The following is a 16,253-nucleotide window of genomic DNA, read 5'->3' on the forward strand; positions in this document are numbered from 1 at the left end:
CATTTTGTGTGTGTGTGTGTGTGTGTGTGTGTGTATGAGTATATACTCCAGTATTGGGGCTTGAATTAAGGGCCTAAGCATTGTCCTTTAACTTTTTTCCTTCAAGCTAATGCTGTACCATTTGAACTATAATTCTACTTCCATCTATTTTTACAGGTTAATTGAAGATAAGAATCTCACAGACTTTCCTGCCCAGGCTGGCTTTGAACGGTGATACTCAGATCATAGTCTAGGTAGTTAGGATTATGGGTGAGAGCCACTGGTGCACTGTGCATTCACCTTTTAAGATTTGGAATTAAGAAATTCTGTAGCTACTATATCCTCAGGCCAAACACAGTTTCTTTTTTCTTTATGACTTAAAAAAATTAGTAAAAGTAATAGGCAAGTTAATTAAGAAAAAAAAAGTGGAGCTGTGGTTCAAGTGGTAGAGTGCTAGCCATAAGGAAAAAAATAACATTTGGAATTTGAGGAATTCCTAACCCCAGGCCCACCTTTAGGACTGAGATTAGGTAAGCAGCAATGTCAATATGGTAACCTAGGATAAATTTAAATTTTATTTAAGTAGATGATGACACTAATTGTTTAAATTAATGTAATCATTTAAATTATTTAACTTAAGGTCTTGACAAGACATTGCAATTGTGGGGGACTGGTCCAATTTAGATTTTCGTAAAAATGTATGGTTATTTCAAAACAATAGCCTCTAGTGAGAACTTTTCTGGACATTGCTGCAAATACCTTGGTCAGAAAGATGAATGGAATTCCATTTGTCATGGAGCCATGACTCAGTCTAAGAAGACGTGATTTTTTTTTGTCTGAGTGCACTTTGTCCTTCCCAAACAGCTTATTGAGCCCAGAATTGATGCATAGTCCCTACTAGGTTCTAGAGAACAGAGCTCACTAGGTTCTAGACTCTAGGTGCAGCTCTTAGAGAGCCGGTTGCTCTTACCCTTGTAAGAGACCTATTGCACATGCTGAATGGAGTTTGCAGAGGTCTTGGAATCTACTCTTCATAAGATGTATGCTTTTTTCATATTAGTAATTTGCATTTGACACCTTGAAAATGTTTTCAAATATAAAATTATTTGCACAAAATGGATTTGTATCCTTAGTTCCAAAAAATGAGTTAGATTAGGATGGCCATCAAAATATCCTCTAAATCTAATGCTCCGGCCCTTGTCTATGACTTCCAGATTTTTCTACTTGGTAATTTCTTTTTTCTTTTTCTTTTCAAATTCTTTATTGTGATTAAGTGGTTACATAATTTCCCAAATTTCACAGTATTGTGGGATAGTGATGCTTATTTAAAGTCACAAACACATTCTAACTTTCCTGGAGCAAATTGTCTCTCATGGTCTATAACATTTATGAGTTCTATGAGCTTTGCAATACAGTTATTTCTTCCACATTGGGTGATATGTACATTTCTTTTGTTTTGCATAGCATCAGCTGTTCCCTCTTTCCACTTGTTTCCTCCCTCCCATCACTGCCATTGAGATGCTTAGTTCATTTTGATCAATGTCCAGTACAGCTGATGGGTCCCACTGTTGTATGTTTTTCCCTGATTCCCTCTAGTTCTGTATTGTCCTCCTGATTTCCCTCCGTATATGTATATTCTCCTCCATATATATACCATATATGTGGTCAGCAACATGGGGTTATTTAGTTCTACTAAATAGCTACAGGGAAATGTCTAACACAGCAGGCAGCTGTCTTTTCTGTAGCCCAGGTGCAGTTTTGTACAAAGATCAGTGTTCTGTCAGTTAAGTTATGGTTATATATATACCACATAAAGCACAAGAGAAGCAAATTACCTACAACCCATTTTTCTCTGGGGTCCCAGGTTTCAGTGTTGTTGGATTTTTGTGACTACTTGGCCTTCATGCGGTATAGCTCATCTGTTAGTGGAAACTATATGCCTTTTCTAATTTGTGCTTCTTTCATGATCACATGCTGTTTTTCAAATTTAAATTTCCCTGCTTCCCCATATGTACATTATTTCTCTGAAGACACTATAGTTAATATTCAAAGTACTGTATTACAGTGCCTATTTCAAAATATATAGAAGATGGATTTTCTTCTTGCAATAAATGTGTATGTCATTCAGGGAGCCAGAGCAAACCTGGATGAAATAAGGCAAGAAAAAGTTTTGAAGTAACAAATTGGCAGATGCTATTAAATACTTTGTAACACTGAACCCGCTGCAGGGATAACAACCAGAACAAATGTACACAATTAGGCCACTAGGAAAGGTTTCCCAAAATTGGCGAAATTTATTTGGGGTTATGAGAAAGACAAATTTGGATTAAAGAAAATTTGCAAAAAGGCACTTTAGACCAAAGGCATGGCTGACTTTGGTGCAGGGGAAAGAAAGGAGGTTGTGTAACCATTAAAACAGTTATCTCCTTTCTTCATGCAGTAATTTAAGATGAATTGGAAAACATATTTATCAATCCATCATATCTATCCCTCACTTCTGCTCCTGTTTATTATAAATCACCAATATATTTGACATCACTTGATATATATCACTGTATATACAAGACTAGCCCCAAATAGTGTAATACTGTTTTTTAATTTTCTCCTACATTTTCTGTGCTCAGTCATTTGTCATCGAATTGATTCATTTATATATTTTTGACTTTGTTCCTGTACATTTCATTAAGTAATTGTAAGTCAGGCAAAGTTGGTATGTTAACTAAATGATTCCCTATCTCTCATTTGCTGTGGTTGTTTTTCCTCCTAAATAGAACAAATGTCTTCCTGAAAACATTTACTGCAGTCACAAACTGCTGTTTATGGCCATTAAAGAGATAAAAATTTGTAAACTCAAGTTAGTGCTGAGTTTTATAAGTGCTGTTAAACCAGTGTGTGTGGGAAGCACTATCTCACTGAGTGTTGGGAGGTGGAGACTTAAATTTCTGTGCTTCTTATTGTCAGCCAGAAATGGCTAGACCAAAGCAGAGAAATCCTTCATGAATGCAGAGTCAAGGTGGCTTCCTGTTTTGTTTTGGGTTGTGTTTCCTTTCCTTCTCAGTGAATGCTGTGTTTTCTGACTTTATGCAATACCCTCGCCCAGGGCTCAGTGAGATCCCATTGAGAGGGCTTGCTGCTAGGGGCCCTAGCACTAAGGTCATTCCTGGTACAATGCCTGAAAGGGAGGGAGCAGAGGGACCCAGAGGGGAGGAGGAGACGCTGAAGACTGGAAAGAGCAACCCCAGAGAAATCTGTTTTCTATTTTCTCTTCCAGACTGAACTCATTTGGATGGAAGGGTTTTATTATTGTTATCATCATTTCCATTACCTGTGTGGGGGGTAGTTTTCCTGCACATTTCTTTCAAGTGAAATTGTTCTTGAGAAGCGGTAGATAATAAGTGCTATTTCACATCAGTGAAAAAATAGAAAGAGAGAAATAGTCAAGAGCGTCGAAGAAGTTTTCCATTTTAAGCTTTAATATTTAAAACTCAAAAGTTTTCATTGTTCTGGGCAAAGAAACATGTCAAGGAAAAAGAAAGGACAGAGAAACACAGAGATACAGAGACAGAGTGAGATAGAAGGAAAGGGGGGGGGAGGAAGAAATGAAAAAAAAAAAGAAGAAAGAAGGAAAGGAAAAAGTAAAGAATAAATTCCTGGTTACTGGTGGCCGATTTGTCAGCATGTCCAGCACATCTCTTTCTGTAAGGTACTTTTGGCAAGCTACTTCGAATGCAGACGACTGCAGCCCTCAGCCTCGGTCTCTGTTCACAGGAGACACGGGTAGTTAAAGCCACTTTGCTTAAGCCGTGCTCTAGCTCTGATTTTCTGCAGAGCGAAAAGCTGACCAGTCGTTTGCTGAAAGAAAATAGCTCCAGGGAGTGAGGGGCTGGCGTGGGGCGGGCTACCAGTAGGTTCTTCAGTCCGCAGCCGCAGGGGGCTCAAAAGAGAGGCGGGGCCGGGGGGGGGGGAGACGGACGTCCGGGGACACTGTCCTGGGCTGCACCTCTCGCCTCACCCTACCGCCTCCGGGCCACGACCCTCGCCCCATCCCTCGCCCACTCCCATTCCGGTCGGACCGGCGTGGGGTGGGAGGTGAGGGGTGGGCGGAGCCTCCCTCGGGCCCTGAGGTGGTAAAGTGGGGGCTGCGGTGGTCGGCTCGGACCGGGAGGGGGGGCAGAGGCTCCTCCTTCTTCTGGCCCCGGCTGCCAGGCGCAGTCAGAGCCGCCGCAGCCCACCGAAAATGAGTTCTTGCTCTGTCTGCAAGACTTGGCAAACTTACGGCACCCTTCGCTCCTAATTTTCTCCTCCCTTCCCTCCCCCGCCCCCCACAAGCCCCGACCCCCCTCTCCTCTCCTCCAGCTCCTGTTCCCCATCCTCCTCCGATTTAAAGCCACCCCCCGCCCCCCGCATCGTTCCCTGATTCAGGGCCGTGACACCCCAGAGCGCCTGACACCCCAGAACGCCAACCAGCGCAGTTCTACTTTTGTTTGCGTTTCTCTCTGGCCGCTTCTCCGGCTCTGCTCTGATTGATGTGCGAAGTCTGAGGCTTCAGCCAGAGGTCGAGGAATAAATAGATGCCGCCGCGTCCCAGGGCAGCGCACATTGGGAGAGAGGAGCCGAAGGGGCGGGAGCGGCGCTCGGGGAAGCTGGTGGGACTCCACGAGGGGACTCTGACCCGGCCACGCGGAGAGGCTGCCGGGGAAGGAGAGGCTCCGGATCGATCGATCCCCGTGTCTGCCTCCACCGGGCTGGAGGAGACCTCGGCGCTGACAACTCGCTGTCCCGCCGGAATCATGCTGCTGCTGCTGCTGCGGGCCGGGCTGCTCGCCCTGGCTGCCCTCTGCCTGCTCCAGGTGCCCCGAGGAGCCCGGGCAGCAGCCTGTGAGCCCGTCCGCATCCCCCTGTGTAAGTCGCTGCCCTGGAACATGACCAAGATGCCCAACCACCTGCACCACAGCACCCAGGCCAATGCCATCCTGGCGATCGAGCAGTTCGAAGGTCTGCTGGGCACCCACTGCAGCCCCGACCTCCTCTTCTTTCTGTGCGCCATGTACGCGCCCATCTGCACCATTGACTTCCAGCACGAGCCCATCAAGCCCTGCAAGTCGGTGTGCGAGCGCGCGCGGCAGGGCTGCGAGCCCATCCTGGTCAAGTACCGCCACGCGTGGCCCGAGAGCCTGGCCTGCGAGGAGCTGCCGGTGTACGACCGCGGCGTGTGCATCTCTCCCGAGGCCATCGTCACCGCCGAGGGGGCCGGTGAGTCCGCGGGCTGGCCGCCTCTCCTGGCCCTCACAACTCCTCCTCCTCCTCCGCCTTTTGTCCTTGATCCCGTTTCCTTCTTTTCTCTGGGGATCACGGCTTACTCTCTCCCTTAATCGCCCCTCTCTGGAGCACCAGTCTCTTTTATTCTTTAAGGCTCGTCTATCACCCTTCCCAACAGACGCTGCCATTCCAATAGCCGATCTTTCTAAAAACTCTACCGACCCTTGGCTGTCTCCTCTCGGCCGTTTTTTAAACCCACACTCTGTTCTAACTTTCTCCCGCGATCTCAGTCCTCAGATTTCCATCTCTTTCGAGTTTTGTATTTTGTAGCTGTTGCTTATGTGTTACCTTTTAAGTGATCGCACTAAGGGGCTTCTATCCCACACGTCCGTTCCTGCGTACGGTGCCTCTCGATCAGTGCCACTCCTTTCATCGCCTTGCCCAGCTCTCTCAATCTCATCCACACCCTCGCTAGGCCGGTCCGTGTTCACTTAGGGACTTGAAATATCACGACTGAACTGGCTCTTTCTTCTTCCATGGCTCTGTCCCCTCTCCCCTCAGCCTTTGCCCCCTTACAAAACATGTTTCAGCTCCCTAGTATTCATTTGGTTGAGCCACTCAGTAGTTACACGGTTACTGTTTTAACCCCTTAGGGTTGTATGGCAAAAACAGAAAACGGAAGCCCTCGTTTTCTTCCACCCCCTCATGTGTTAGTGGTAGGTGTTTGTTCAAAATCCAATTTGAGCACTTAACTTCACCTTAAATTTCTTCCTTCTTTCAATGAGAAAATTTGTAATTCCATTATAGACTGAGACTGTTGAAAATTAATCGCTATGCATTGCTAATTAGCTGCTGTGGCTTGCTCCAGTCATGGAGCTGGCAGAGTGAAATCTCTGGGCTCTTTGCACATGCCCACATGCTTCCAAGTCAACCTGTAAAAAGGAGTTATATTTTAGGCATGTTAGCTTCATATTACTGTGAGTAATGTTATTTTAATCTCTCCTCTGGATTTGTCTTTAATACTTTATATCATCTACATGTTCACACCACTGTTTCTACCATGAAACCTTATTGGAAATGGACATTAAATAGAATTAACCATAAGTTGCTTTCTCACTGGTGTAGGGTATAATTATGACATTCATCACTCAAAAGCCACAACTAATTCCAGTTCACTACGGTCCATTTAAGCTTAACTCAGTATTCCTGCTACCAACCCAAACTACAAATTTTACACATACTCTCTGTTTATATTTATGTTATATTGAAGTTTAAAAACCCTTAATGGTTCTCTTTCACAACCTCCTAAAAAACTGTTGTTAGATGTGTTGACTTGGTTGTCCCATCTCTGGTGTGTATCAACTTTTCTTTCTCTGTCCTTCAACACGCTCCTGTACTGGGTCTATTTGCATTGAATGGCTCTTAGTTATCAGAGAATTGCTTTAGAAAAATCACTTTCTGTGCAGTCGCTCAAACATAAAGTGAGAGAAGGGAAAAGCACACATTGCTGAAAACTTTAAGATATTTTAATATCTTGATGAGCACTAAGTTTACTGCTGTTTGAATGACAGTATTGCCTTCTTTTGCTTCTCCTTCTTTTCCTCTTTCTTCTTTTGAGATAGTTTCTCTCAGTAGCTCAGGTTAGCCTTAAAATTACAATTATCATACTTCCACTTCCCAAACGATGGGATACTAAGCACGTACCACCAAACCTGCTGCCTTCTTGGTGTTAAGAGCCAGAAGCTACTTGTGTAATATAATCAGCAAGAAGTGTATTTCTTACTACTCTTTGGCCTAAAAGAGAATTCTGAGCCTTTGTGCTCTCTAAAGTCGTGGCTAAACAGACTCTGGAGAATGCAATGCAGTTGCTGTCCTGGTTGGCTAGGCACTTGGAATCAGTTAGATGTGAGTGCTCTTCTCAGGTCAAGGGCTAGGAACTCTAAGTGGTTATGGTTCCCTCTGAAATCATCCTCTCCTCAAAGGACAAAATTTGCTTTTAAACCTCTCCTAGAGAGATGGATCAGGAATGAGTGAGGTTTGGCAAGGCTAACTGTTTTCAAGAAGCCATCTTCAGCATGGATGGGAAACAGTTTCATTAAGTGTTCCTGAGTTACCTATCACCATGGACCAAATGGAACAATAGCTCCATTGAAGCATTCATGGAAACAATTTGTTCATCCACGGGACTTGATTTCTGTGCTGCTCTAAATGCCATAATATTCGTTTTGTTGACAGTATTCTTGCCAAAAAAATTAGTAGGAACAAATATAGTTGGAATCATATTTTAATGATCCCAACCCCCACCTTCAGCACGAAGCAGATTGTGATGCTAGGTGGGAATTGAAGGTGAGGTGAGGATGGAGATTGGAGAGGTACACTCTAGCTTGAGGGCTCCCCTGGCTGCCAGGAGGAGCTTGTTGGGTCAAAGCTTCAGACACCTGGAATCACTTAGGAACTACTACATGTGGCCAGGTTTATTTACAATGCAATGTACTTCTTGGTTTAGTGGAATATGATATATAATGAAATAGATTGTTTTTCTTCTTCCAGGTAGAAACCGAGTTCCTATAACTTAGGGCTAGGAATGATCTATCCAGATAGAAAATGCAATTTTCCTGAATAAAATGGAGAACCTCTTATTGTCTTGTATATCATCAAGAGGATTTTCAACTTCGGCCACTCAGGGTTGTTTGCCTTTTCATAATATATTGTGATTCCACAAGTATCCTTAGGGCATTATGCAATGCCAGGTCTTACTGAAATAGTGTAATGCTTCAAATTATTATTTTTTTCTCCTTTCAAATCTCTAAAAGGAGCCAAGCACCAATGGTTCATGCCTAAAATTCTAGATACCGAGGAGGGTAAGAATGGGAAGATCTGGGTTCCTGGCCAGCCTTGGCAAAAATGTTTGAAAGACTCCATTTTGATAGAAAAATCAGGGGGTGGTAGTATACACTTGTCATTCTTATAATGGTGGGAAATGTAAATAGATGGATCTTGTCCAGGCACCAGGGCAAAAAGTGAGGCCCTACTTCAAAAATACCCATAGTAATGTTGGGCTCCAGAGGCTCACACCTGTAATCCTAGCTACTCAGGAGGCTGAGATCTGAGGATCAAGGTTGGAAGCCAGCCTCAGCAGGGAAGTCTGAAGTTTGTGAGCCTCTTATCTACAATTACACGCAGAAAAACCTGGAAGTGGCGCTGTGCCTCAAGTGGTAGAATGCTAGCTTTGAACAAAAAAAGGGAGCCAGGGACAGTGCCCAGGCCCAGAGTTCAAGCCACAGGACTAGCAAAACAAATGAATAAACAAAAGAAAAAAATACATGGAGTAAAAAAGACTGGAGGTGTTCCCCAACTAGAGTACCTGCCTAGCAAGTTCAAACCCCAGTACTGCCAAAAAATAAAACCCAAACCAACAGCCAAATCAAAACTCAAACTATAACCCAAACATTCTTTTATTAAAGAACAGGTTACATATTGCCATTACTAAGACACATCTCAATTTATTCTCTCTACCCATTTTCTTTATTTTTTAAATTTTTTTTTTGTTTTGTTTTGTTTTGTTTTTAATCTTGTTTTTTTTTGTTTTTTTTTTTTTTTAAATTGTATTTTATTTTATTTGAGAACATACTGTACAAAGGGGCTACAATTACATGGGCAGGATAATGGATACATTTCTTACCAAGCATTGCAGCCTCCTCCTTTGTTTACCCTTCACTTCCCTTCCCCGCCTCCCCCCTCCCCCCACCCAATTTTACCCCCCTCCCCCCACCCAATTATACCCCCCTCCCCCCCCCCACACCGGCATTGTAAAGCTGGTTTTGACATGACATTTTGTACTTCTCATTGTTGCAACAGGTCCACCTGAATCCTTAAACGACTTGTTTGTCCCCATCTACTCCACATGTTATACTGACATCAAATATAGTGAAAACGGGGGTTACACTGTGGGGGAGGGACATACAAAGCAACAAAGAAATAATCTTATAAATGCATTAGAGATACATGCATGAAAGAAACGAAAACATTAAAATACATATTTAAGGGTTCATTTTCCTAGCATCACATTATCTGACCTTTTCCGCTTGACTCATACCTATACTAGATATTGCAAATAAGGGAAACCATGGGACCTATGCTTCTTTGGGCCTGGCTTACTTCACTTAATATAATTTTTTCCAAACCTTTCCATTTCCTAACAAATGGGGAAATATCATTCTTTCTGATGGAGGCATAGAATTCCATTGTGTATATATACCACATTTTCTTGATCCATTCATCTACTGAGGGGCATCTGGGTTGGTTCCATATCTTAGCTATGGTAAATAATGCTGCAATAAACATAGTTGTGCTGGTAGCTTTAGTGTGGTCTTGTTTGTAAACATTTGGGTAAATGCCCAAAAGTGGGATTGCTGGATCATAGGGGAGATCTATGTGAAGTCTTTTGAGGAACCTCCATACTGCTTTCCAAAGTGGTTGAACAAGTTTACATTCCCACCAACAATGAAGTAGGGTTCCTTTCTGTCCACATCCCCTCCAGCATCTGTTGTTATTGGAGTTCTTGATTTTTGCTGTTCTAACTGGAGTGAGGTGATATCTCAATGTTGTTTTGATTTGCATTTCTTTTATGGCTAGGGATGTTGAACATTTCTTCATGTGTCTATTGGCCATCCTTCTTTCTTCTTCAGAGAAGCTTCTCTTTAAGTCTTTCGCCCACTTATTTATTGGGCAGTTGTTTCTTTGAGGATTTGTTGTTGGGTGGTTTAATTTTTTGAGTTCCAAGTATATTTTAGATATGAGACCCTTGTCCGTTGTATGGCTAGTAAAGATCTTCTCCCAATCGGTGGGTTTTCTATTGATCTTGCCAGCTATGTCATTTGCCCTGCAGAAGCTCTGCAATCTTATGCAATCCCATTTGTCCAACCTTTCTTTGATTTGTTGTGCTTCCGGGTCTCTATTCAGAAAATTTCGACCTGAGCCAAGGAGACCTAGGGTTTCTCCTATTCCATACTGTAATGTTTTCAGAGTGTCTGCTTTGAGTTCAAGGTCTTTGATCCATTTGGAGTTGATTCTGGTGCAGGGTGATATATAAGGATCTAGCTTTAGTTTTCTACATGTAGTTAACCAATTTTGCCAGCACCATTTACTGAAGAGGCTGTCTTTCTTCCATTCTATTGTTTTAGCTTCCTTATCGAAGATTAGGTGGCTATAGGTCTGTAGGTTCATTTCTGGGTTTTCAATTCTATTCCATTGGTCCTGAGGTCTGTTCTTATGCCAATACCAAGCTGTTTTGATTACTATGGCTTTATAGTAGAGTTTGAAATTTGGTATTGATATTCCTCCAGCAGTGTTCTTTCCGTTGAGGAGCGTTTTTGCTATTCGGGGTCTTTTATTGTTCCATATGAATTTTTGGATTGCCTCCTCTATTTCCTTGAAGAATGAGGGTGGAATTTTGATAGGAATCGCGTTGAATTTGTAGATAGCCTTGGGAAGTATTGCCATTTTCACGATGTTAATCTTGCCAATCCAGGAGCATGGGAGGTTTTGCCATTTTTTAAGTTCTGTGTTGATTTCCTTTTTCAAGATTTTAAAGTTTTCATCATAGAGGTCCTTCACTTCTTTGGTTAAGTTAATTCCTAGGTATTTTATTTTTTGTGGGGCTATTACAAATGGAGTTGCTTTCCTAATTTCAGCCACACTTTTCTCATTGTTGGCATATAGAAAAGCCATTGATTTTTGGGGGTTAATTTTATAACCTGCTACTTTGCCAAAGTTTTGAATCAGCTTGAGTAATTTGGGAGTGGAGTCTATGGGATTCTTTAAATACAAGATCATGTCATCTGCAAAGAGGGAGAGTTTTATTTCTTCTTTCCCTATTTGGATCCCCTTTATGTCTGCATCTTGTCTTATTGCTGTAGCTAGGCATTCTAATACTAGATTGAAGAGAAGTGGAGAGAGTGGGCATCCTTGTCTTGTTCCTGAGTTAAGAGGAAATGGCTTTAGTTTTTCACCATTGAGTATAATGCTGGCTGTAGGTTTGTCATATACAGCCTTTATTATATTGAGGAATGTTCCATGGATTCCTAATTTTTCCAGAACCTTCATCATAAAGGGGTGTTGGATCTTGTCAAATGCTTTTTCTGCATCTATTGAGATAACCATGTGGTTCTTATTCTTGCTCCTGTTGATGTGATGAATAATATTAATTGATTTGCGTATATTGAACCAGCTTTGCATCCCTGAAATGAATCCTGTTTGATCATGGTGTATGATTTTTTGGATGAATTGTTGAAGTCGATTGGCCAAAATTTTGTTGAGAAGTTTTGCATCAATGTTCATCAAAGAAATGGGTCTATAGTTCTCTTTCTTTGATGAGTCCCTGCCTGGTTTTGGGATGAGGGTTATGATGGCTTCATAGAATGTGTTCGGTAGTGAGCTTTCTCTTTCAATTTCATTGAAGAGTTGGAGGAGTATTGGTGTGAGCTCTGCTTTGAAGGCCTTGTAAAATTCCGCTGTAAAACCATCTGGTCCTGGACTTTTCTTAGCTGGGAGGTCTCTTATTGCTGTTTCTATTTCGATGCTTGATATGGGCCTGTTAAGCTGGTTTAACTCATCTTGGTTTAGTTTTGGCATGTCAATATTTGCTAGGAAAAGGTCCATTTCTGTCAAGTTCTCAAACTTATTAGCATAAAGTTTTGAGAAGTATTCCCTTATAATGTTCTGAATCTTGGTTGTTTCCGTGGTGATGTTTCCATTCTCATCTCTGAGTTGGGTCCGGTTGTGGGGCCTGAACTCTGGGCCTGGGCACTGTCCCTCAGCTCTTCAGCTCAAGGCTAGCTCTCTACCACTTGAGCCACAGCACCACTTCCGGCTTTTTTCTTTTTGCTTATGTGGTGCTGAGGAATCGAACCCAGGGCCTCATGCATACAAGACAAGCGCTCTACCACTGAGCCATCTTCCCAACCCCTCTACCCATTTTCTACTTATTATAGAGCTTGGTTTCATGTAATAGTACTTTTTGTGTTTTATTTTTTATTTTGGTCAGTTGTGGGGCTTGAACTCTGGGCCTGGGCGCTGTCCCTCTGCTCTTCAGCTCCAGGCTAACAGCATTCTATTCTTGAGCCACAACGCTACTTCCCACTTTTTCTGCTTAGGTGGTGCTGAGGAATTGAACCCAGGGCCTCATACATGCAAGGCAAGCACTCTATCACTGAGCCACCTTCCCACCCACTTTTTGTGCTTTATCTGAGAACTCTGTTCATCTGGCCAATCAGCAGGTTAAGTGAAACATTTGATCAGATCTTTAAGATTCATGGTAAATAGAGTATGAATGTAGAGTCAGGCAGGTCAGGTATTAAATCTCAACTCTGCTCACCTCAACTGTTGCCAGTTTTATATCTGACTATCTTCCTGTAGAACAATTATGAAACTTCTGATGCAGTTTTCTAGTACCTGTCAAATGGGGATACAGCCTAGAACTTTTAAGTAAATACACAGACAACCTAGAGCTTGTATCAGAAAAGTGTTACTGGGACGTACTGGAGAAGCATCTTATTTCTTCTGCATATGTAGTTGACATTTCATTTTCTACAAATTCTCTTTGGCCTCAGCCTTGAGAGCAAATCCCATTGGGAGTGATAGGATAAAAGAATGAGACTGATGAGTGCCTGTAAATTAGAAATAGTTTACCTCAAAACTTGAGCATTTAAGAAAACTTTGGAGATTTCACAGCTGTTTGTTCAACATGCACAGTTTGCTGTGCCAAAAGCGATATAATCACCCCTCAGTTACTGCTGGTTTCCGGATTGGGCTGATTTGTACCCCAGCTCTTGCTCAAAACATTTGGCAGAGCACCCCCTCAACTTACACGCGCAGGAACTTCTGTTTAATCATTTCTCCCTCTCTGAGGAACAGGCAGCCTTTTCTTTTGCCATAGCCTGCAAATATTTGAGGGACCAAACACCACAAAGCAAGGCTATGAGCTGGAATATGGAATGGAAATTGCAGATGAGGACTAGAGAGAAAACATAATTCTAAGGATTCTTCATCATGTGAAATGTTGAGAGACACTCTGGATGGGGTGTGGAGGAATATCTCAGTATTATAGTATTGATCTTATTTATTTAAATGAAACCAAACAAACTAGATCATCAGCTAACACATTTATCAGGGATACTGAGAATATATCTACACCTTATTTTAATGATTCTTTTGATCTCCTTTCCAACAACCTTTCAAGTAATTTTTTTCCAAAGAGCAAATGTGACATATTGAGCCTTTCCCTGTTATACCAGGTTTCTAGAAGAACAGATTGAAAACCACACATTTAGAGAATAGGACACTTTTGGAAGTATATGCCATAAATTGAGTTCTAAGTGTGCCATTAAATTTTTTTCATTTTGAACAAGTCACATGACATAAGGAATTAGAATTAAACAAAGAAATGCTCCCACAAAGTGATTGATCAACCCCACTGTAAATGTTTAATAGCATCTTTGGGGACAAAGATCATTAGCAGCCACAGAATAAAAGCTAACAGTGCTTAACATGTTGTTGGCACCATCTTAAGTGCATCCTGCAGGTGAGTTCTCCTAACAGCTATAAGGTAAGTGCTATTACTCCTATTTCACAGAAAGGAAAGCCAAAATGTACAGAGAAATTAGGTAACTTGCCAAGCCAATTCAGCTGGCAAAAAAAGGGAGCCTATTCAATTCTATTCTTCCTCTTTTAAAAACAGGTGATTTCTAACTTTATGAAGAATTGATGTCTTTTGCCCATCTGATTGCAGTTAAAGGAACAATGCCTTTTTTGTAATATAAGGGTTTTGGACAATGGATTCAAAAGATAAGAAATTACCACTTGGTTTCACTGCTGAGAAACAGAAGAGAACATACACTCATAGTCTTTTCGCCTAGCCCTGAGTCCCTCAGCCTCAGCATGCCCGGAGAGACTCATCACTACCCTCTCCAGCTTACTTTTATTCTCCTCTAGTATTCTCTTGTTGAGGACGACACTATGACTTGATTCCTAATTACCCTATTCAATAAGCATCAAGTACTGTTAGATCTGCCAAATATCAAATTTCTTTCCCACCTTCTCTAATGACATTTTCTTATGGATAATTTTCATAAGGTCCATTTCTCACATGAATTATGGCCTATATTATAAATGATTCTTTTATTTCTACTACATTCTAACAGTATGATTTTTCTGAAGTATAGATCTATTACTTAAAATCCTCTGTCTTTGCTTCTGGTCTCTCACTTCCTAGCCCAACCCTTCCTCCTATGGAAAGCTCTATGACATCCTCTAGAAATTCTTGGGACATAAAATCTATTATGATACAGTATTTACATGTTTTAATTCAGGAAAATTTTCATGCTAGAGGGTTTGGAGAGCATGACTCAAGTTTATATAGTGCTTACCTAATTTTGATGATAGGTTTCATAAATTTAACTATCTGGAACCGATTTTTTAAACAGTTAATGATCAGGAAACCACTTTTAGAGTAGTTTCCACTCTAAAATCTCTGTCTTGGAGTTTTGACAATTGATTTCTATGTGTCTTTAAAAGTATAGAGCAGTATTTGCAATAACTAGTATATGTCTGAGTCAAACAGAAACTGTCAGACAAGTTGATGTTAGGTGAAATGAACCCCAAGATAAGGATTCAAATGTTTTTTTCTTTCTTGCGATTGTTTCCAACATATTTATAAGATGATTTCTTTGTTGCTTTGTATGTCCCTCCCCCATGGTATAAGGCCTGCCTTCACTGTATTTGATGTTGATATAATTTGTGGAGGGGGAGGGAAAAAACAAATTGTTTAAATAGGGTTACAGGTAGACCCATTGCAACAATGAGATGTACAAGACATTATGTCGAAAAACAAACTTCACAACACTGGCGGGGTGGGGGGTGGGAGGGTGGAGAGGGGAAGGGATGGTATGGGGAAACAAAAGAGGAGGCAACAATGCTTGATAAGAAATGTACTCACTATCTTGCCCATGTAATTGTAACCCTCTGTATGGTATTTTCACAATTAAAAAAAAAAAAAGGCCAACACTTTAAAAAAAATTGAGCACATCCCTGTGACTATGAACATGAAAGAAGCAACCATTCTTCTTGACTTAGCTGTTTCAAAGGAGTTTCCCCCCAACAGTTTGTTTTTCATCTTGCATAAAACTTTGAATACTAAACATTTAAAATGTGCATCAGTATAATTTATTCATCTACAGGGAGATGATTTTTATATAAACCATATGCATTTTATCACATTCCTATTCAGGAAGAGAAAAATTATTGGCACATTACATTAAAACTTGGATATGTTTATCATGAATGAAATTTGAATAGAATAAAAATCATTAAATTTGTTAAATGGCAACTCCTTTGTCCAACTACTTAAAGATAATAAAATAGAACAAAAGTTAATAATAGTTCATATCCAGATTAAACAAAATATTTTAGAATTAGTGTTGGTTGTATAATTATATGTACTTGCTTTGCTTAATTTCCAAATAAATAGCTATCTTTCCTTGAGCATAAATTTTTTTTCTTTTTCCTTGTTTTCATTTCCTTCCTTCCTTCCTTCCTTCCTTCCTTCCTTCCTTCCTTCCCTCTCTTTTCTCTTTCTTTCCTTTCTCTCTCTCTCTCTTTTCTCTCTTTCTTTCTCTTTTTTTTTTCTTTCAAACTGAGGCTTGATCCCAGGGCCTGGTGCCCTACCACTTGAGCCATAACTCTTCTGGTCTTTCTTCTGGATATAAAAGTAGCATGAAGATGATTTTTTTTTTTTTTTTGCTAGTCAGTCCTGGTGCTTGAACTCAGGGCCTGGGCACTATTCCTGGGTTTCTTTTGCTCAAGGGTAACACTGTACCACTTGAGCCACAGTTCCACTTCAGGCTTTTTCTGTTTATGTGGAATAATTGAACCCAGGGCTTTGTGAATGTTGGCAAGCACTCTACCACTAAGCCACATTCCCAGCCCCAAGAGGTTTTTCTTTGTTTTTGTTTTTCATG

General features: G+C 41.2%; 1 protein-coding gene across 1 annotated transcript in view; it reads left to right on the forward strand.

Moving 5' to 3' along the window:
* The first annotated feature begins 4,196 nt into the window (after window positions 1–4,196).
* The window catches only part of Frzb (frizzled related protein), a 38,115-nt gene continuing 26,058 nt past the window's right edge, over window positions 4,197–16,253 (forward strand). Inside the window, exon 1 of the mRNA XM_070019599.1 lies at window positions 4,197–5,232. Within this exon, the coding sequence (XP_069875700.1) occupies window positions 4,551–5,232 (682 nt within the window). The 5' untranslated portion in view covers window positions 4,197–4,550. The remainder of the gene's footprint in view (window positions 5,233–16,253) is intronic.

This window comes from Dipodomys merriami, unplaced genomic scaffold (genome assembly GCF_024711535.1).
Source record: "Dipodomys merriami isolate MVZ:Mamm:240054 unplaced genomic scaffold, mDipMer1.0.p SCAF_1, whole genome shotgun sequence".
Classification (NCBI taxonomy): Eukaryota; Metazoa; Chordata; class Mammalia; order Rodentia; family Heteromyidae; genus Dipodomys; species Dipodomys merriami.